Source organism: Macrotis lagotis, chromosome 3, assembly GCF_037893015.1.
Source record: "Macrotis lagotis isolate mMagLag1 chromosome 3, bilby.v1.9.chrom.fasta, whole genome shotgun sequence".
In the NCBI taxonomy this organism is placed as follows: domain Eukaryota; kingdom Metazoa; phylum Chordata; class Mammalia; order Peramelemorphia; family Peramelidae; genus Macrotis; species Macrotis lagotis.
In genome coordinates this window covers 28,542,430-28,564,620 of record NC_133660.1, presented here as the reverse complement: position 1 = coordinate 28,564,620, position 22,191 = coordinate 28,542,430, and the positions used below count along the sequence as shown (strand labels likewise).

The following is a 22,191-nucleotide window of genomic DNA, read 5'->3' as shown; positions in this document are numbered from 1 at the left end:
TATAATTAATCAAAAACTGGGGAAGATATGCAAAGACCTTGCCATACATACATTTCTCACAATATTTCCCGATTAATCCTTCTTTGCATTGGCACTGTTGCCATGACCAGTGGTCTGTGCATATGCCTCCATGTTGGCATGGGCTGTTGGCACAAGCTCCTTCCAGTCTAGGGCACCTAAAATAAAGCGAAAATAGAATCTCAGGACCAAGAGACCAGTCTTGTTTCACCATTTCAACAAAGAAATAAATTCACAGGCAAAATTTCTCCTCAGATTTTACTAAGTAGATTGGGAAGTCACACATATATTCTTCCTTAGAATAAATTCAAAGTGTATTTTAAAATAACATCAAGAAACACTGGAATTTCAAATTAATTCCCAGAAATTTTGTTAGTGCTGTTGATCAGTCATTTTATATGTATTTGATTCTTCATGATCCCATTTGGAGATCATGTCAGAGATACTAGAGTGGTTTGCCATTTGCTTCTCTAGATCATTTTACATTTGAGAAAACTGAGGCAGAGAAAATACAGGAACCAGTGAATGGAAATTGTGGTTTCATGATTACTGATCCTAGGTATATGTAAGAGGGTAATACTAAGTTGGATAATTGCAAAAGACACATTTGATGAAGGGAGTCTTGGACTCTTGTCACAATAGGCAGTTTTCATATGAAGAAAATGAAACAATCTACAGTCATATTAATAATACTCTAAGTCACTATGGATTAGAAAAACACAAATTAAAACAATTCTGAGGTACTACTTTACACCTATAGATCGCCTAATATGACAAAAAAAGGAAAATGATAAATGTTGGAGAAAATGTATGAAAAATTGTAACATTAATGCATTTTTGGTGAAGTTGTGAACTGATCTAACAATTCTGGATAGCATTCCCCTTGATCCAACAATATCATTACTAGATCTGTATCCAAGAGATCACAAAAAAGGTGGAAAGACCTATATTTATAAAAATATTTATAGTAACTCTTTTTGAGGTGGCAAAGAATTGGAAATTGAGGGGATGCTTTTAAATTGGAGAATGGCTGAAAAGGTTGTATGAATATAATGGAATGCTATTGTATTATAAGAAATGATGAGCAGATGCATGTCAGAAAAATGAAGTGGGAAGAACCATAGTAACAGCACTGTGCAATCATCAACTGTGATAGATTTAGTTCATCTCAGCAAAACAGTGATCTAAGACATGTTCAAAAGATTCAAGATAGAAAATATTATATTCATATTCAGAGAAAAATCTATGGAATTTGAATGCAGATCAACGCATAATATTTCCCCCTTTTTTCTTTCTCATAATTTTTCCTTTTTGTTTTGATTCTCCTTTCACTACATGACTAATGTGGAGATATTACAGACATATTGCTTATATCAGATTGCTTGTTGTCTTGGGTAAGGGAAAGAGAAAAGAGGGAGGGAGAAAAATTTGGAGCTCATAATCTAATAACAAAGGAATGCTGAAAACTATCTTTGCAAGTAATTGGGAAAAAATAAAATACTATTAAGTGGAGGGGGATGAAGTATGCCATTACTTACAATAAGTCAGAGATATCATTTATGACTATGGTTGAATATGTGTCCCCAACATACAAATACAATGTTTCTTTTTTGTGTATAATTGAATACAATCATAATTTCTGCAATTTATTTCTCTTTCTAGCAACTAGAAATATAGCTGGCATACCGATCAAGAATCCCATGAGCTGCCAGTGCTTGACTCGGTTCCAGGGGACGTCCATTAATGGCAAACTCCATTATGCAACCAACAAAATCATAGCTTTCCACTTGTCCTCTCCTTTGAAGCACTGGCTCCAGAGACCTGATGCCACCAACCGTAACTCTGTTTGGCTGCACATCAAGAGTCCTAAACAAGGGAAAGAAAATGCAATGGATTCTAAGTGCTCCCTCAGTCAATGGAGACAGAATAAGCAGCTTATGAAAAGAGCGTGTGTGAATTTTTTTTCTATATTGTTTCATTATATTTTATAGTCACTTTGGGTCTGAGTGTGCAACATCCTGACCAAAATGATTCATTAGAGTGTTACAGTTTGCCAATATTTTCTAATTGTGGTTGATGTTTAAATAATAATAATAATAATATAATTTTATGATTATAATAATAGCTAACATTGAAATAGCACTTTAGGGTTTGCAGAGCTCTTAACATATATTGATGTCATTTGGTCAGTCGGTTAGTAGGTCAATAAATACTTATTAAGCAACTTCTATGTTCTAGTCACTATAGAGAGGGATAAGGATACAAAAAAAAGACAAGAGATTGTCACTGCCCTCAAGGAACTCACATTCTGAAAGAGGAAGTAATAAGCAAACAAATACGTAGGGGTAGCAAGGTGACTCAGGAAGGAGCACTGATCCTATCCTAGAGTCAGGAGGACCTGAGTTCAAATCCAACCTCATATACTTGATAATTACTAGTTGTCTGACCTTTGGCATGTCACTTAACCCCATTGCCTTGGAAAAAACAAAAAAAAAACCCCAAACTCCAAAATCAAATGTGTACAATCAAGCTATTCACATACTGATTTGAGCACATCACTCAACCTCCAAAGGCCTGCAGGAATTCTCTGTGTTTAATAGAAATGATTTGCCCAGGGTCACAGAGTCAGTATGGGTCATAGCTAAGACTTGAACCCAGGTCATCCAGGCTCTGATGTCAGCTGTCTAGTCATTAGACTCCAATTGTCATCAGCAAACACAGTTTAATCAATTTTGATCTACAAGGGAGTCTCCAAGGCCATCTTTTACAACCTTCTCATTGTATAGATAAGGAAAGAAAAGTCCAGGGAAGACAAGTAGTGTTAGAAGCAGAATTTGCTCTCAATTATTCTAACACCAAAGTCTGTTCATTTACAGACATTTATAAAGCCTTGACAATGTGCCTGACTCTGGAAATACTAATAAAGGGGAAAAAAGATAATCTTCCAAAGATTCCCATTCCAATGGAGGAGGCAACAGGTAATTAAGTCTACTAGAACAAAATATAGCTTTTGACTGTAGCACACTGTCCACTGCTACAATGAAACCATAAAAAGCAATTGAAATCTTATCCATCCTTAGAGAAATCTCAAAATCTATATCCTTCATGGACCTTTTCCCATTCACCAATTCATTGATCTCACTCTTCTCTAACTTCCTTTTTTTGTTTCTCAATTTTTACATGCTTTCTTTTTCACTGATTACATTAAATATGTTCATAACATTTCTGCTCACAGGAATCATATCTTCCACTGCTACCATTTTCTATAATACTGCCTCTGGCCAAATATGAAGTAGGATGATAAATAAATGTCAAGTGGCTTTTGATGCTAATTGAGGCAACCATTTATATGAAAATTAGAGATTTTCTTCTAACAATATCAAAAACTAAGAAAAAGATAATAAAAATCACCCCACCAGTCATCTGAGACAGCCATTGTACTGACGGTGCAGTAGCCTGGTTCTTGGTCTTCAGAGCAGGAATCTACAGTTAGGGATGCTGCCTACAAAGAAAAGGTAGGAAGAAATTAATTCTCTGATGATTGTCAGGTCATGATGATAGTCAGAGAATCCAGAGATTTGATCACTGTAGAGATACCTGATGTAGATATAAGTGTCTGTATGTGATGTGGATATAACAAGTAGTCATAACTACCTCTCCGTGTTGTAAGTATAACTGGGTAGCTATAATTAGGTGTGACCAAACAAGAACATACTTTCATTCTAACATGACTCAACATAATTGTAAACCCAAAAGCACACAATCTCATTTCTTCTTTAGTGGTGTCTATGGAAATGGAGAGCAGTAGGTTTTTTTAAATTTATTTTTATTAAAGATATTATCTGAGTTTTACAATTTTCCTCCCAATCTTGCTTCCCTCCCCCCCCCCCCCCACGGAAAGCACTCAGTCAGTCTTTACTTTGTTTCCATGTTGTACATTGATCCAAATTGGGTGTGATGAGAGAGAAATCATATCCTTAAGGAAGAGAAGTCTAAGAGGTAACAAGATCAGATAATAAGTTGTCTGTTTTTTCCCTAAATTAAAGGGAATAGTCCTTGCACTTTGTTCAAACTCCACAGCTCCTTATCTGGATACAGATGGCACTCTCCTTTGCAGACAGCCCAAAATTGTTCCCAATTGTTGCACTGATAGAATGAGCAAGTCCTTCAAGGTTGAACATCACTCCCATGTTGCTGTTAGGGTGTACAGTATTTTTCTGGTTCTACTCATCTCACTCAGCATCAGTTCATGCAAATCCCTCCAGGCTTCCCTGAAATCCCATCCCTCCTGGTTTCTAATAGAACAATAGTGTTCCATGACATACATATACCACAGTTTGCTAAGCCATTCCCCAATTGAAGGACATTTATTGGATTTCCAATTCTTTGCCACCACGAACAGGGCTGCTATGAATATTTTTGTACAAGTAATGTTTTTACCCTTTTTCTTCATCTCTTCAGGGTATAGACCCAGTAGTGGTATGAGCAGTAGGTTTTTTAATCTGCTTTTCCATGAAAGTGGAATTATCCTCCCTTTAAAAATTCCTTGAAAGGGCAAAGGAATGTCACTGTAATATCTTATAAAACTTGTGAAACTTTCACTATATTAAGATAGAATAGATAAAAAAGGCATTTATTTGATCACTTTGAATATATGTTACTCATTTTTCCCTAAAAGAACTGAGTCATATTTAAAAAAAAAATCCATTCCCAATTGACAAATGGCCAAAGGATATGCAAAGGCAATTTACAGATCAAAGCAATCCATAGTCATATGAAAAATTGCTCTAAATCATTACTTATTAGAGAAATGCAAATTAAAGTTTCTCTGAGGTACCACCTCATACCTTTCAGACTGGCCAATATTACCAGAAAGAATAATGATCATTGTTGGAAGGGTCGTGGGAAATCTGGGACACTAATACATTGTTGGTGGAGCTGTGAACTCATCCAACCTTTCTGGAGAGAAATTTGGAACTATGCCCAAAGGGCCACAAAAATGTGCATACCCTTTGATCCAGCAATACCACTACTGGGTCTATACCCTGAAGAGATGATGAAAAAGGGTAAAAACACCACTTGTACACAAATATTCATAGCAGCCCTGTTCGTGGTGTCAAAGAATTGGAAATCAAGTAAATGTCCTTCAATTGGGGAATGGCTTAGCAAACTGTGATCTATGTATATTATGGAATACTATTGTTCTATAAGAAACCAGGAGGGATGGGAATTCAGGGAAGCCTGGAGGGATTTGCATGAACTGATGCTGAGTGAGATGAGCAGAACCAGAAAAACTTTGTGCACCCTAATAGCAATGGGGGTGATGCTCAACCATGATGGACTTGATCATTCCATCAGTGCAACAATCAGGGACAATTTTGAGCTGTCTGCAATGGAGAATACCATCTGTATCCATGGAGTTTGAATAAACTCCAAGAATTATTTCCTTCAGTTTAGGGGGAAAAAAACTGATATCTTATTGTCTGATCTTGTTATCTTTTATACTTTATGTTTCTTCCTTAAGGATGTAATTTCTCTCTCATCACACTCAATTTGGATCAATGTACAACATGGAAACAATGTAAAGACTGGCAAATTCCCTTCTGTGGGGGGGGGTAGGGGGGAAGGAAGTAAGATTAGGGGAAAAAGTATACACTCAAAATAAATAAAATCTTTAATTAAAAAAGGTAATTTTATATAGGGAGTTATAATATGAACTACTTATACATATTTCCTTAGTTTAAATCTATTCCATTATTTTTGTAAGTCACATTGACATTTGATTTACTCCAGTTGGATAAACCATTAGTATTTTCTATGTTCAATGAACAGTTAACTGCTTAGAATAGAAAGACATCAGTCCCTGATTTCAAGTTTTCATTCCATTAGTTGTAAAATGTATTTGTATGCTTAATATTTAGCACAGTAGGTCTTTTTTTATTTTTTTATCTTTTAGGTTTTTTTCAAGGCAAATGGGGTTAAGTGGCTTGCCCAAGGCCACACAGTTAGGTAATTATTAAATGTCTGAGACCCAGGTACTCCTGACTCCAAGGCCGGTGTTTTATCCACTATGCCACCTAGCCACCCCAGGTCTTTTATTTTTTAATGAATATTGTTTAACTTAAGTTGTTAAATACTTATTAAATAAATACTTGGCAAACTGAGCTGAATAGGTGGAAAAGTAAAGTTTGGGGGGAATTCAAACTTAGGGTCCAAACAGGTAAGTTATCAAAAGACTAAGAGATTCTCTTTCAGCAGTCTGATTATGTAGTACTTCTGACTTTTCAAACTTTTTTTATATCTATGGGCACCTTTTATTCTCTCAGACCTGTATAACAGGTCTTGAAATGACCTGTCTACTCAGGGTCATAGATCAAGTTGGTGGTGAAACTAGAATCTAGATCTTCTGGCTCTTACAGTTTAGCAAGAGAAGCACTGAAACTGGAGAAAAAGCATCTGTTTTCAAATCCCACCCTTACTATTGTGTGATTTGGGGTGAGCCATAATTCTCATTTTTTCCAGCTGTAATATAAGGAAGGCAGACACAATGACATCTAAAGTATCTTCCAACCCTAGAGCCTATGATCCATGTTTATTATTGTGTCTGTTGGCAATAATCCCTTTTTTCCCCAAGCTGTTTTAGGTGCTTCCCATCTACTTCAGATTTTTAACTCCTGCAGGGCAGGAACTGTGTTTTATCATTTTATGTTCCCTGGGTTTAACAAAATACTAGGCCCAAAGCCGATGCTTAATAAATATATATTGACTTTATTTAGAAACTGGAGAATTGCAAAAGTAGTGTCTCACAAGAAATAAACAGTTTTTCAGATTTCATAAATATCAAATCAATCAATGGTAGACATCCTAATTACTAGCTAAAAGGGATCTTTATGCTTTGAGTCTATGATTTTTTGCAAGACATATTAAAAAGTAAACTCCCATTGAGTCCATGTGATGTATCAGAAGGGTTTTTATCCATGTGTCTACTTTTCCAAAACATAATGTATTTGGTAACATTTGGAGTAAATAGCCATACTTTTATTTCCATGACAAATCACCAGGATCTCATCTATAAGTCCTTTTGATATACTGTACCCTAGTGATTTTCTAAATGGTACCTTAGTGTACTGAAAGACTTAATGTTCTTCCCAAACATGAGTGGCATTTTGTTCTCAATATCAGGATTAGGAGAGAATGATTCATTCTTCAAAATTTTTAAATTGACTCTACTCTTTGATTGATGAAGCACTTTTTTACAAATCTATTTTTGAAATATAAAGTTTAAATCACTTCTCTCTTTAGGAAATAGAGGTAATACCTCTTTTGGGAAAGATCATCATGTTTCCTAAGAACATCATCCTCTAGAGCCTAGAGAACACACTCATGGAGTTAGTTCATAAGGATACATGAAACCATACTTACCAAGAGAAACAAAAGATAAAGTATATCAAAGAAAAAAAAATTTTAAGTTAGATAGAAATAACGAAAGGAAGGAAGGGAGGGAGGAATGGGTGGAGGGAGGAAGGAATGAAGAAAGAAAACAAGAAAGAAAATGAAATATTTTAAAATTTACAGAAGAGAGGTAAATTTAGAAGGAAACAGAAAAGCAGAATGACTTTGGAATTAATGGACTGAATGTATCATATGCTTAAAAAAGCAAGCTATATAAATAAAAACAATACAGAGCTTCAGATATAATCCTTTCTGTCATTTTTTTGGTATAGTAAAGTGTTCATGTTTAATGGTTTTTGTTAAGTTTAGAAAACAAAAAAAGGATATTGTCAAAAGGATAGAAACACACATAGCTAGAAAACCTGGAAAATTACCCTTTTTGATTTTAGGTCTTTGAATAATCATATTTTTTCCCAAATTTAATTTTTTTGTAACATTTTAAAAGCACAATGCGTATACTCCCATCCAATGCAATGGATATTTGAGATCATGTTCTATTTGAATCAAAGTTCTTATAATTTCATTTTTACAGCCAAATATTTCTTCTTCTTAGGCTAGCATTTCTCTACAATTACTTCTTTGAGCTGAGATGTTTCTATTCTGTTACTGCAATATTTCAAACCTGAAAAGTTAATGACTTTACCATTTTCCAACTAAATCCCTCTATGTGGTAAGACATGACAGATGCAAAATCCAGTAGGGGCTTTATTTTCTATGTTTTTTGACAAAATGAAAAAAAAAATAGCATACACCAAAAATACTGAAGACTAGGAAGAATCTTTGCACATTTTGCACTGCCAAACTGCATTTGGCATTAGATGACAAAGAAAAGGGAAGGGTGGGCCCTTGTAAGAAGGTTTTTTTTGATTTTCTCTTCTCCTCCTTCCCTTCCTCCACAAACATACATATTTTGTAGAATCTTGGAAGCCGAGATTTGCAGAGGCCATATAGTTATCCAGTTTGTTCTTTCACCTAATGAATTGACCTCTTCTACAATATCTTTGACAAATTTGTCTACTTGAACATTTCCATCGACATGGAACTGTTGATTCAGAGGCAATCTATTCCATTTTTAAATAGACCTATTTTTTAGAAAGTAAACAGATCAGGAGGGCAGCTAGGTGGCACAGTAGATAGAGCACCAGCCCTGGAGTCAGGAGTACCTGAGTTCAAATGTGGCCTCAGACACTTAATAATTACCTAGATGTGTGGCCTTGGGTAAGCCACTTAACCCCATTGCCTTGCAAAAACTAAAGAAAAAACAAAAAAAGTAAACAGATCAGAGAATTGTAGATTTAGAGTTTGAAGGAATCTTAGAGACCAAATGCTTTCATTAAAATCACACTAAAAGATCTAAGGTATGATTTGAACCCCAGTCTTACTGATTCTAGGTCTAGTGCCTTGTCTGTTTAACTTACTCTTCTATTTTAGATGGAGCTAAAATCAACTGGCATATAATATTAATTCAATGTTTCTCATTCAGATTTGTGAAGGCATATAAAAAAAATGGATGTCTAGAGGAGAGTTTCTACAGTATCTGATGCTGTCTAGCATACCACCCCCCCCAGTTTATTCTCCATGCTAAAAATCTTCCATTTCTTCAATCATTCTTCATTTTGTGTGACTCTCCTACTATGTTGGTTATCCTTTATTTTATCTATGCCTTATTTAAAATTTGATCTCTTAAGTTAAATACAGTATTCTAGATGCAGTTGGATTACTTGAGCCTTTGGAAGGACTCTTGATCCCATTGATCTAAGCACTTGAATTCTATTTCTACTTGTTTTCATTGGCATGAACATATATATATGTAAGCCACTGCATCCCATTGTTGGTTCATGTTGTTTTGGGGATCAAGTGAAATGCTACTTCTTTTTCATTCCAAATGCTGTAAAGAAAAATGAAACATTCCCCATCCTGGATTTTCAATTCACTAACCTTACTCTTCTTTAGAGAAGTTTGCAGGGGGACTTTTCACACAATAAGTCTATGAGGTATTTCTTTTCAAAGAAGGCAATGAGAAGGGTTATCCAAGTCTGCCTCCCTTAAGAAATTCCCCAGAAAAGACTTATAAGGATTCCAGATAAATCAATGATCCATAAAAGGAAAGAAAAATACCAGTAATTTTCTTTATCTAGTCTAGAACCAGGGAAGGGAAGATAGAGAAAGAAGCATTTCTTCAACACTTACTGAACAAAAGTAACTAACTCAGATGCCTGGCTTTGAGGATCAGAAGTCAAGAACAAAGTTGGGAAGAGAATGGGCCTAGGTCAATCTTAGCCCCTCTAATCCATGAATCAATCGATTAAATAAACAACACACATTTATTACTCTGTTCCAACCACTATGCTAAACATTATAAAGTGGAGGCTCCAGGAGGAACTCAACAAATGGAGAAAGGGTGAGACAGCTTTTCAGCGGGATCTCCCATAGTGAATGGACTCTGAGGGTGGTAGATTGTTCCAGAGTAAAGAGGTCACATGTACTGAAGAAGGTTTCAGGATGAGCCAGTAGAGCAAGGAGAAAGTCAGGAGCATACTATGTGAGAAGATGTCTGTGGCCTCACTAGTCAAGGAATTTTGAACAAAACTGAAGACTGCAGTATTTGTAATAAAAGTATCCTAAAGCTAGCAAGGTAATGGTTATGGTTTATTGAAGCTATAGAAGGGAATAGAGCCTGGTCCTCAGCTGATCACTGCACAAGAAGATAGAGATGGAAAAGAGGTTCATGGGCCATCCTGAATCCAGTACAATCACTAATCTCATCAAGTTATAGCAAGGAGTAAAGTCAGCTCCCAACAGATGATCAAAGACAGTAGTTAACCTGGGCCGGGGCGGGGGGGAGATGGGGAGTGTGTTCTAAAATTTTTGAAACCAGCACTATTTCCAAAATTCTAGGACCCCAAGAGAGGATAAAGGAGATTGAGACCAAGCAGAGACTCAGGGTCACCTAAAGCCAGTATGATCTCTATTCAGGACAAGTCAGGATTTGAACTCAGGTCTTCTTGACTATAGGTCCAGTGTTCTAAAAATAGACAAGGCTAGACTTGAAAATTCATGTGAAAAAATTCAAGAGCTATTAGGGGATGATAAGTTTAGTGTGAGTTAATAATGATACAAGATAATTAAAAAAATAGAAGCAAATATAAACTTAATATGAATTAAGGAAGGCATAATGTCAGGAACTGGGGAGATGATCATGCTGCTGTTTTCCCCTAGTGGGACAACACATTGTACTCTACTTTAAGAAGAGTGTGGGAAAATTGGGGTACATCCAGAGGTCTGTGGCCAGAATGTTGACAAATGCTTCTGAGTACTATGTCATGGTAGAATTGTTGAAAACAGCTAGAGGTATTCAGTCCCAATTAAGGAAGACTTTGCTTTTAAGGATATATATTTGTCTTCAAAGATTTGATTGGTCATTCTTAGGAAATTGGGTTTGATTCTGCTTGCACCCAGAAAGTAGAATTAAAAACAGTGGGTAAAGGGACTGGAAAATTATGAAAAAAAAATCCTAACAGAGCGAACTGTCTATATGTGGAATAAACTGCTTATGGAGATAAAAAAGACTAGATGGCCATTTTGTCAGGGATAATATTAAAGGGACATCTGTTCAAGTATGGTTTAGAGTATATAGGCTTTGAGATTCCTTTTACATCTGATATCCTGTTACTCTTGCTAGCTTGAAGGGAAATATTTCTCATAAAGTCACAGACTATAATTTCCCCAAATTGGCAGTATAGTGAATGCACCCAATTTTACTTAATTTAAGGTCTAATTCAAGTTAAACTCTCAGGTCTCACAGAGCTGAGAGGAAATACCTTTCCTTCTTCATACACCACAGCCTTGACTGGAAAAGACCTTGATGTTGGGAAATATTGAAAACAAAACAAAAAGGGGACAGCAGAGAATGAGATGGATAGATTGGGTCATGAAAGTGGCAACCATGAGCTTGGACATACTTTGGGAAATAGTGAAAGATAGAAGGATATGATACACTGTGGTCATGGGGTCACGTGATTGAAAAACCTACGACTGCCTTACCATGCCTGCTCTCCGGGCGATCACAGTATGGAAATGTCCATCAGAAACTTTCTTCATTGTGGTCAGTTTGTATGTACCACTGCCAATGTTATAGGAGAACCTCAGTCGCTCTTCTGCTATTTCCAGGGCCAAGAACTCAGCTCGTTCTCCCGTCTGATTGTCATAGTTATAAAGCAGTAAAGCATGACTTTTGATGGTGGCAAACTTGACATATATATAATTATTGTTGGCGTCCAAGCTGGGAAATTCCATGTATGACAATTCTTCAAATCCATAGCTATTCAATTCACAGTGTTTTCCAAAGACTCCTAAAGTTGAGAAAATACAGATAGTTTGAACACAACTTGAATCTGGGGAAATTGTTTTGTTAAATAAGGCTTGATTCATATAGGTTCATTAGAGCTGATTGTTAAATGTTTAGTGTGAATAATCACATCTCAAAAATCAGCAAATTTTTCAAATCAGCGTTTGATTCATTATTTTGTTGATTGTATAAAGTAATGGGAGAAACAATAATGAAGATTAAATTTAAAAGTGTGTCATATCTACATTTATTTTTGATACAACATTTTTTTTCAAGAGAGCGGGTTGTTAAAAATTTACTAGAACATTCCAACATCCACATGGCTACATGAAGACCCATGATGGAAGAAATCAATCAATACACATTTGCTGAGACTCCTACAGTGTGTCAGATGAATAATTATATTGTAGCAGTCTCTATTTCAATGAGCTTTGAATCTAATGAGGAAGATAATATGGACCCTAATAAAGGGTAGAATGATAAAGGTATTGAAGAAATTTTATTTGATGGTCTCTTAGCATTTTTCTTAATTCGTAAGGCATTCAATTATTTCTACACTTCCTCACTTAGGCCACTGGGTGGCACAGTTTACAGAGGACTGGGCATGGAGTCAAAAAGAGTTGGAGTCAGATCCAATGACCCTGAGCAAGTCACATAACTTCTGAAAGCTCAGTTTCCTCATCTGTAATATAAGAATAATTATGGCTCCTGCTTCCTGGAATTATTTGAGGATAAAATGAGATATTTGTAGAGCACTTTGTCAAAAACAGTTTTATATATAGTCTTATAAAAAGTTTATTTTATTTTATTAATCATGTAACTATAATCATAAATAATTAATATTATATAAACATTAAGATTATGTAATGAATATTGCATACTTTATTGTGACATATATAATATTATTATTATTTTAATGTTCATATTTTGTTTGGTGTGGATTCCCTCTCCCATCCCCTTGATTGCAATCCCTCTACTCTAGAAATTAGATGCATGAGCTACTGCATTTGAATCCTTTGTTCCCATGGGACCAGTATTGTCTTTGGCATCTTTGAACTTACCCAATCTAGGAATGGCAGATTGATAGATACTCCAAGATGGGAAATCTGAGCTTACTAAGATTTGGGGGGAAAGGAGGGGCTCTTATGTTAGTTTTTGTAACCCAGAGATATCTCAAAAGCATGATAAGGCATTGTATCAGCACAATTAATAGCTGTCATATGGATTTCACAATCTTCAATTCACCAGTGATTTTATTTATTTCTATATAAGCCACTATCCTTGCATACATCTTATATCCTCTCACCAATACAAAGCTGTTCTCGAATATTAATAGTATTTGGAGTAGCATCCAGAACTGATCTGGAAAACAACAAAAAAGGAAAGCTATACTCACCAAATGGACAATGACAGTAGTAAGACTCAACTCCACTCTGACAGGAGCCCCCATTGAAGCAAGGATTGCATTCACAATAATTGATAGAAGATTCACACATTTTCCCTGAAAGATAGCAAAAAAAGGAAACAGATTTTTAAAAAAGTAAGAATGGAAATTTTTCTTATATATTTGTGTAATAATCACTTAGAACACATTTATTCCTTATTCCAAAGAAAACTTACTTTATACAAGATATCCTAAAAATCTTAATGCAGCTTTAAGCTATGTTTAAAATTGCCTTAATTATTGAATTTGCCCGTTATTAAGAAAGTCAAGGGCAATTATTTTGTGAGATACATTTTATTTACTATTTTAAAATGTGATCTATTAATTAATTAATTTATGCAATTCCTTGTTTAATTGAATGAGAAATAATTTTGTGTTCTTGGAAGAAATTGTTGACTAAAACTAAATAATTTTCAGAGCTGTGAAGTATGTCATTTTTTTAGACATAGGTTTAATACTTCCATCATGAGTTCTTTTGCTCTGGAAAAGTCTCCAATTCTTTCTTAATTCCATGTCTCTAAGATAGGTGCCTAAAGCATTTATGTCTTCCTTTGGCAGTCTGGTGAAGTCTATGGGTCCTATGCCAAAATAATATTTTTTCAATAATTGAAGGAAACAAAAAAATAACATATAAGAGAAGGTTAGAGAGAGAAAAAAATAATTAAAGGAAATACTAAATAGGACAGTTAGGTGGTTCACTGGATAGATCAACTGACCTTAGAATCAAGAGGACCTGAATTCAAATTCAGTTTCAGCTAGCTATGGAACACTGGGCAAATAATTTAAATCACAAAAGAAGAAAGAAAGAAAGAAAGAAAGAAAGAAAGAAAGAAAGAAAGAAAAAGAAAGAAAGAAAGAAAGAAAGAAAGAAAGAAAAAAGGAAGGAAGGAAGGAAGGAAGGAGGGAAGGAAGGAAGGAGGGAAGGACAGAAGGAAAGGAGGAAAGAAAGAAGAACAGAGGAAAGAAAGAAAGAGAAAGAAAGAAAGAAAGAAAGAAAAAGAAAGAAAGAAAGAAAGGAGAAAGGAAGGAAAGGAGGAAAGAAAGAAAAACAGAGGAAAGAAAGAAAGAAGAAAGGAGGAAAGAAAGAAAAGAGGAAAGAAAGAAAGGTGGAAAGAAAGGTGAAAAGGAATGTGAAAAGGAAGCAAGGAGGGGGGGGATAAGGGAGGGAGAGAGGAAGGAAAATAAATTTCAATTAGAAGTTAGTGAAACTTGAGACAACTCCCCCCCAATCCAAATTCATAGATGAAATCCTAGATTAAACTAGACACAGATCCTAGATTAGATTAGAACTTCTGTTCTTAGACATTAATTTCTGATTGTGGAGTACGTCCTTTCTAATCCATAATGGAAATCATAGATCCTCAATATTTGAGACAAAAACTGATGAAAATCAAGGGCATTTAAATGGTTCAAATGTATTGAATTCTGCTGTGATCTCATCTCCTGCTACATTTCACCTCTCGTCTGGGGAATGTGCTGTGTTCTTTGCCCTGCATTTGTTTTCTAGACACTGAGAATTTTACATTATCCATAATACATTTGAAGATCAGATTCACCTCTATCTGCCAAACTTTTCCCACTTAAATTCCAACAACCTTTCCAGAATCACATAAATTCAGTTCTCAACTTCAAGCAATTAGCAGGGATCCTGTGCTATTCAGTATATCCACTGTCACTACTTCCCTCAATTTCAATTTGTCATTTCATCAAAGGTGGAGCTTGATTTCACTTCAAACACAAGAAAACGCCTATAGTTGTCTTTGGTCAAATTCTTTGGCTTGACTAGTCCCTAGAGCAGTCAGTAAAAATATATCAAACCATACTAAAGACAAAGTAATCAGAAAGGGTCTATCTAACATGGCTGGAGACTTTTCTTGTATTTTCTTGGCATTGTGTGATATCAATGACTATCTCCGTCAGTTGTCTTTTCCTCTCCCTCTGTGATTAATACATCATTTGTTTCACAATTTAGGAGGGTCTGTCCCTGGCCTAACATAAATCCTTTTCTAATATTCTATTTTTAACAGTGGATCCATGAAGTTTTAGAATGATAGACTCATAGAATTTCAGAAGTGACCACTAACCCAGAATAGCATTCATTTTCTTGGAGGCTACAACTTTGTTTCATTTATGCTTTTATTTCTCCCTTTGCTAGAACATGGCATTGGGCATTGTAGGAATTTAAGAAATGCTTGTTGGGGTAATTAAGTGATTAATTAAACAGCATGTTAATTAGTCATTACAAGATTTGATTAGCAATAGCTGTTCTCTCCCTCAAAGATTTTACAACCAGCATGCCAATATAAGATCACATTAATTGAACATATGTGTTTTTATATAAAGCTAAAAAATTACACCCTCTACTCCAGAAATGACTTGGTCTTTTTTCTTTTCTGATCCTTCTATCTAAAGCTATCAGCCAAGTTCTGTGAATCTCTCACTCTATTTCTATTGCTGAAACCTGCTATCATGAGAGATATCATTTTAAGTGTGAGTAAATCACAACTTAGAACACTTCTCTAAATATAGGTCAAATTTGTCTTCCTTTCCTTCTTTCCTCCTTGCCTCCCTCCCTTCCTCCCTCCCTTCCTCCCTCCCTCCCTCCCTCCCTTCCTTCCTTCCTTCCTTCCTTCCTTCCTTCCTTCCTTCCTTCCTTCCTTCCTTCCTTCCTTCTTTCCTTCCTTTCTTTTAACTCTTGTTATTTTGGCTTGCAGGCCAAACAAGTTTGTCACCTGTTTATTTTGTTTGTTTGTTAGTTTTTTTAATAGAGTTTAAAATGGTTTTGGGAATTTGTTTTACATTTTTAAGTGATTCAAAGAAATTAAAAGATTATTAATGATGTATGAAATTCAAATTTCAGTTTCCATAAGTCAACCCTCTCATTCATTTATGTATTTTCCATGACTTTTTTTTTTAACACAGCAGTGACCTAGTTGAGTGGTTGCATCAGACACCAAATGGGAAACTCTCATCACTTTCCATTTAAAACCCAGCACACTACAAATTACAAGGATGAAGTTATAGCTCAACATTGTTTAAAGTACAAGATATATTGCCCTATGCTATCTCAACTTAAAAAAACTTACAATGCTTACTCATCATGTCAAAATAAGGAAATAAGAGATAAAACAAAAGCTTTATTATGATTTTTTTTCCTCAGAGCCAAGAAGGAAATTTTTGTGAAGAAAACACCCTCAACAGCTATTATCAAACATTCACTGCATGGGTTTGGAGATTAGTTTTTAATGGGATTACTCTTTTTTAAATGAATTCAGCCTAAAATTACAAGGCAAAAGAGCATTTATATGTGAAACTTCTGCTGTGATAAAGTTAAAGACAACTAATATTGTTTGAATGAAAAGGAATGTATGCTTTATTATATGCTCCCCATGTTGTCAGAAGTTAAAACAAGAAGCCAGATAACTATTCCAAAACAAATTCTCAAAGGATATATTTCCAAGCTCACACCACAATTTAAGCATCATTTTTTGAACACAGTGCATGTGCAAAAAAATGCATATTTCAGCATCTTTTTAACAGTGCAGTTTAGTAATTTCCATCTAACCTCAATTGGAAGTAATTAATCTTCAATATAATAACATGCTAAATGATATTTTTAAAAGAAATGAATCTAATAGACTTCTACACATGTCTTCCAAGCGATAAATATGCTCAATTAAAATCATATGCTCACAGCTTGTAGCAATCTCTCGCAAAGTTCATATAAAATGATTGAATAGAATTCATACCAAGGATGCAGGGTAGTTCAATATTAGCAAAACTAGAAGTAACTATCAATAACGAAAAACAAAAAAACCATGATGATATCAAGAGATACAGAAAAAGTTTTTTTTAAAAAATATAACATCCATTGTTAATTAAAAAAACCACTAGGATATATAGAAATAAATGGAATCTTTCCCAAAATGATAAGTAATATTTATCTAAATAGCAAGTGCTAACTAAAATGGGATAAACTAGAAGCCTTCCCAATACAAAGAGGATTGAAGCAAGTATGTATGTCCATTACCACCACTATTATTCAATATTACCTTAAAAATACTAGCTATAGCAATAAAACAAGGAAAAGAAATTGAGGGAATCAAAATAGGCATTGAGGAAACAAAACTATGACTCTCTGCAGATGATAGGATGTTCTTCTTAGAGAACCCTAGAGAATCAACTAAAAAACTAGCATTTTTTGAAAAACAACAATGAGCATTTTATAGAGGGCGGGAGAGAATTTAAAAGTCAATTTTTAAGTGAATTCAAATGTTTTAAATGAAATTTAGGAATACTTAATGAAATATAATATTTATATGCCCATGGATTCACATTGGTATTAGGCAGTATCTATTTTGATGAAAGGTTATTTTAGAAGAGAAAATTATGTGCAGATATGTGTATATGTGTGTGTATATCCACATATATAAATGTGTTTACCTGTATATATAGTCATGTATATAGTCATGTATATATGGTCATAGTGTATATACATATATATATATATATACATATATATATATATATATAAAGTTATGACAGTAACATTAAGAAATGAATATTGGTAATGAATTTTAATGATATAGAACACTAAATTTGAACTCCAATTGGGTGAAATACTTTCCCCCAAAATATTCCATTCTTCTTCTTATTACCTCTATATTATAAATTATATATATGGAATTAACATTTTTATTATAAATGGAAAATTTGTGGAAATTTTTTTCCTTTCTTGTTTTATAAGAACCTATATAATATCCTCAATTTTGCTTCTTTGTCCACAAAGCATAAGATAATTACTATCTTGCCCATCATAGGAAACATTTGCAGATCCCTGATATAGAATATAGAGGTTTTGTGCCGGATCCAAGTCAGGAAGACTTGGATCAAAGTCTTACCTCAGCCATAACTGTGACCCTAAACCACTTAAATCCTCAGTGACATCAGGTAATTTCTTTTTTACCAATTTACCAATAACAATGTTTATTATTTTACAGATGAAGCAACTGAAGAACAAAATTGTTAAGTGATTGAAATTAGCAATCTTGGGGGAAAGTAGGAGCTAGTAATACCTTCTTTTTTATTAGTCTTTAAGCTGATAACTCAACTTACCATCTTGTCTCAAATCTTTTATAAAAGGTATTAAACTGTATTTTAAGAATCATTATCATTAGATTATATTCCAGCTTAACTATTTTGTCTCCTGTCCTCAGCTCTTCATTAATACCATTTACTAGTAAAAAAGGAATTCTAGCAGTTCTGTCAAATCACAGAAGAGGATCTTTGATGAGTTATCTCTGGAATTTGGAGAAGGTGGAAAATTTGGCAGGGGAAAATTTTGTAGTGCCCAAGATTTTTGCCTAGGTCAAAAAATGAAGAAGAATCAGGAACAGTTGATTTTTTTTTAACATCAATAAATCATAGCATTATCCTTTGGAAAATAGGAAAGACATGAAATAAATTTTGCTCTCTGTTCATTCAATGAAAGTCAAATTATTTATACTCCTAGATAATATTGGGAAGAACACACCATTGCATTTTTTTGGATTTTTTTCTTTTTTTGGCAAGGCAACAGGGGTTAAATGATTTGCCAAAAGTCACACAGCTAGGTAATTAATAAGTGTCTGAGGCCAGATTTAAACTCAGTACCTCCTGACTCCAGGACCAGTTTCCATCCACTGTACCACCTAGTGGCCCCTGATATCAGGTAATTTCTAAAATTATATATTGCAGATGCACTGCTGTTATGTATCACTGGAAGGAGTTTTCATAAGAGGAAATCCCCATTCAAGAAATCACAGGCCAACCAATCAATAAACATTTATTAAGTATTTATCACATATCAGACACTGTGTCTGGGAATAGAACAAGGCATAAGACAGTTCCTTCCCTCAAATAGTTCAAAGGGTATTGGGACAGATCACAAATAGAGAATGAAATAAAGAAACAAGAAAGAATTACATATTAAGAATCTGAAACTAATATGAATGCTCTTAAATCAACAAAGTATTTTAACCTACTGATGATATGACCCCATAGCTATAAGTCCCATGAGTCCAGTCACTATCCCTTTAGCTTTTCTATCAACAAGACTGTCTGAGTCCCTTTTATTTTCATATAGTTTCAGTATATACTATAGTTCAAAGAGAAAAACTTATTTCAAAATTGACATGTTATTTTAAAAATGTTCAAGTGTTAAATAATACATTAGAAGATCATAGGGAAGTAAACCTGCCCTTTCCAAATGCTAGACTATTCAGTTATCAAAAATGAAATAGTAGAAAAGTCATTTTCCTCTATGGGGTATCTTTCCCATTAGAATGTAAGTTCCTTGAAGGCAGGCAATGACTTTCTTTTTGTTTACATTTGTTTCCCAGCACTGAGTGCTTTGCCTGATACACAAAAAACTTGATATTATTTTTTCATTGATTCCATTCATTCTCTCAATCAGGTCCTATATCTACTGGTTGTTTGAAGGGATGTCCAAAATACCTTGCTAACCAAAACAGTTTCTGAATACATGTGTCTTTTTTAGGATATTTTTTAACTGGGTTTAGACATGCCACCTGGGAGGGGGTAACTTGGCAGAGAGTCATAGAGATGATTAATCCATGATGACTACCCATGTTAACTAGCAAAGACCAGAATATGGGGGGGGGGTGACAATAATGAGAAACAGGCCTGAGAAATGATCATTGAGAGGAAGGAAAGTTTGTAAATCTTTGCAGGAGGTTAGGAGGTTCATTTGGGTAAGGGAAATGCCAAAAAGGCATGAGAACACACTAATGACTCCATTGGTTTTCTTCATATTGTTTCTTTCTGAAGGTCAGGGCTACTTAGGATTCTAGAAGTGGCAATCTTTGATTTTCTTTTTAAATTCCCCCCTCCCCCATAATATTTTCAATTTCCCATTAAGTAGGTAAAAGATATAATTCTTTTATCCAATGTTATATCTTCTCTCCCACATAAAATAACTATCAAAGTTCTTATCTTCTATATTTACATAGAACTTTCTAATTTTTGCAGACCTTTCTAATGTCTTTTGATCTTCATAGCAAGCATGAAAGAATATAAAATACAAAACCCCATATTTTATCATGTTGTCTTCTGCAAAGCAGAAACCTGAAAGAGTAGGTTTTTGCATTGTCCCCAATGTAACTATCTTTGAGGGGTAATGCAGTATAGCTGATAAAGAACTGAACCTAGAGTCAGATAGATCTCAATTCTAAAACCCAATCGTTATGTGACCCAGGACAAGTCACTCAAATTTCTCAGTATTTTAGTCAACTCTCTAAGACTGGGAATCTTAACTTGAGGTTCAGGAGCAGTGGATTTTTGAACATATATGTGAAAATAAAACTTTATATTGGCTAACTTCTAAATAAAATTTAGCCTTCCCTTCAATTATTTATTTGTTTGTTTATTTGTTTAGATTTTTGCAAGGCAAATGGGGTTAAGTGGCCTGCCCAAGGCCACACAGCTAGGCAATTATTAAGTGTGTGAGACCGCATTTGATCCCAGGTACTCCTGACTCCAGGGCCGGTGCTTTATCCACTATTCCACCTAGCTGCCCCCCTTCAATTATTAAATAAAATATTCTGAGAAAGATTCCACAAGCATTATCCAACTGTTTTTACAAAAGAATTTAACTCTATATTGTAGGGAATATTCATCTGAAGTTTACTCTACCAATGAAATCACAGGTAAAGACTTCTCATACTTAAATTATTGCTTGCATGGGTGAGTTAGGCCAACCTCAGTTAAAGCCAATTGTACAAGAAGACAGTTGTGGGCTTATTAAGGTGATCCTGGGCTCCACTAAATGGGGGAGGCCTCCAAGAGAAAAGGGTAGATGCTTTCTTTGACCTATTGGGAGTCTATATTGGGAATATTATGTTCAGTTCAGAGTACCACCATTACTATAAGGGCAGGGAAGGGTATTTATTCAACATGGGAAAAGATCCCTAAAACTAGTTAAAGTTAGAATCTGTTGGGAAAAAAGTAGGATGTTTAGATTAAAGAAGAAGGAAAAAATTCTTTGGGCCATGATAACTCTCTATGCCATACTTGGGGTCATGATAACTCCTTGATTAGAGATATCATTGATGAATCTGGAGAGGTCCACTGGCTAGCTAGCATGTATTTTATGAATGAGCAAACCTTAACAGGCCCTGAAGTTTGGTGACCTCAAATGGACTTCCACAGGGAAGCTGGAAGATGGAGAAGGAAGAAGTACAGTTCCTGAAGTCTCCACTGGCTACCTCCAGGTGATTTGGGGTTCATTTTCCTTGACAGGATGAGCAAGTGGGAAACAGAGTAATGGTGAATGGCCTCCATTCAAGGTGAAGATTATGAACAAAGAAAAAAAGAGGCAAAAGAACTAGAGTATGAATTAGATACTAGAGTATCATAATCTTAAAATGTAAAGAGAACTTCTAGAATATCAAGTCTACACCCTCCCTTCCTTTTACAGAAGAAAAAAATGAATCTTAGTAAGGAAAATGAGATTTACCCAGAGTCACATTAGTAAATGATGAGGAAAGATTGGAGATGAAGTTCTGAACCAATACCAGCAAGATGTGGATGGACCTGAAACCATCAGAAGACTAGACAATAGACTAGGCCAAAATACACCCAAATGGTTGCCAGGAATCCTGTCCATAGTCACTTTATTTCCCATTACCCTTTCCTGGAGCAGTACTCCAGGGACAACATGCTCCCTTTTATCTGTCTGATAATTTTACTTCCCATGATTCAGAGAATGTACGAGGAATAGGAGCAGGAGGGCAAGCCAAGTTGCTCACCCATCCAATCTTGCTGGAATCGTCACTGCTTACAACTAAAATGGGCATTCATTTTTAGTTTTTATTTGTGTGCTTTTGCTATTACAGTGAATCCTGTCTATCAATGTGGATAGGGAGGCCTT

At 34.9% G+C, this 22,191-nt stretch overlaps 1 protein-coding gene across 1 annotated transcript in view; it reads right to left on the bottom strand.

Annotated features, from left to right (window-relative positions):
- The window catches only part of FAT4 (FAT atypical cadherin 4), a 210,511-nt gene that overhangs the window by 16,942 nt on the left and 171,378 nt on the right, over positions 1–22,191 (bottom strand). The window contains exons 10-14 of the mRNA XM_074231539.1: positions 13,215–13,319; positions 11,515–11,822; positions 3,435–3,520; positions 1,705–1,884; positions 52–176 (exon numbers count right to left, since the gene is read on the bottom strand). Of these exons, the coding sequence (XP_074087640.1) occupies positions 52–176; positions 1,705–1,884; positions 3,435–3,520; positions 11,515–11,822; positions 13,215–13,319 (804 nt within the window). The remainder of the gene's footprint in view (positions 1–51; positions 177–1,704; positions 1,885–3,434; positions 3,521–11,514; positions 11,823–13,214; positions 13,320–22,191) is intronic.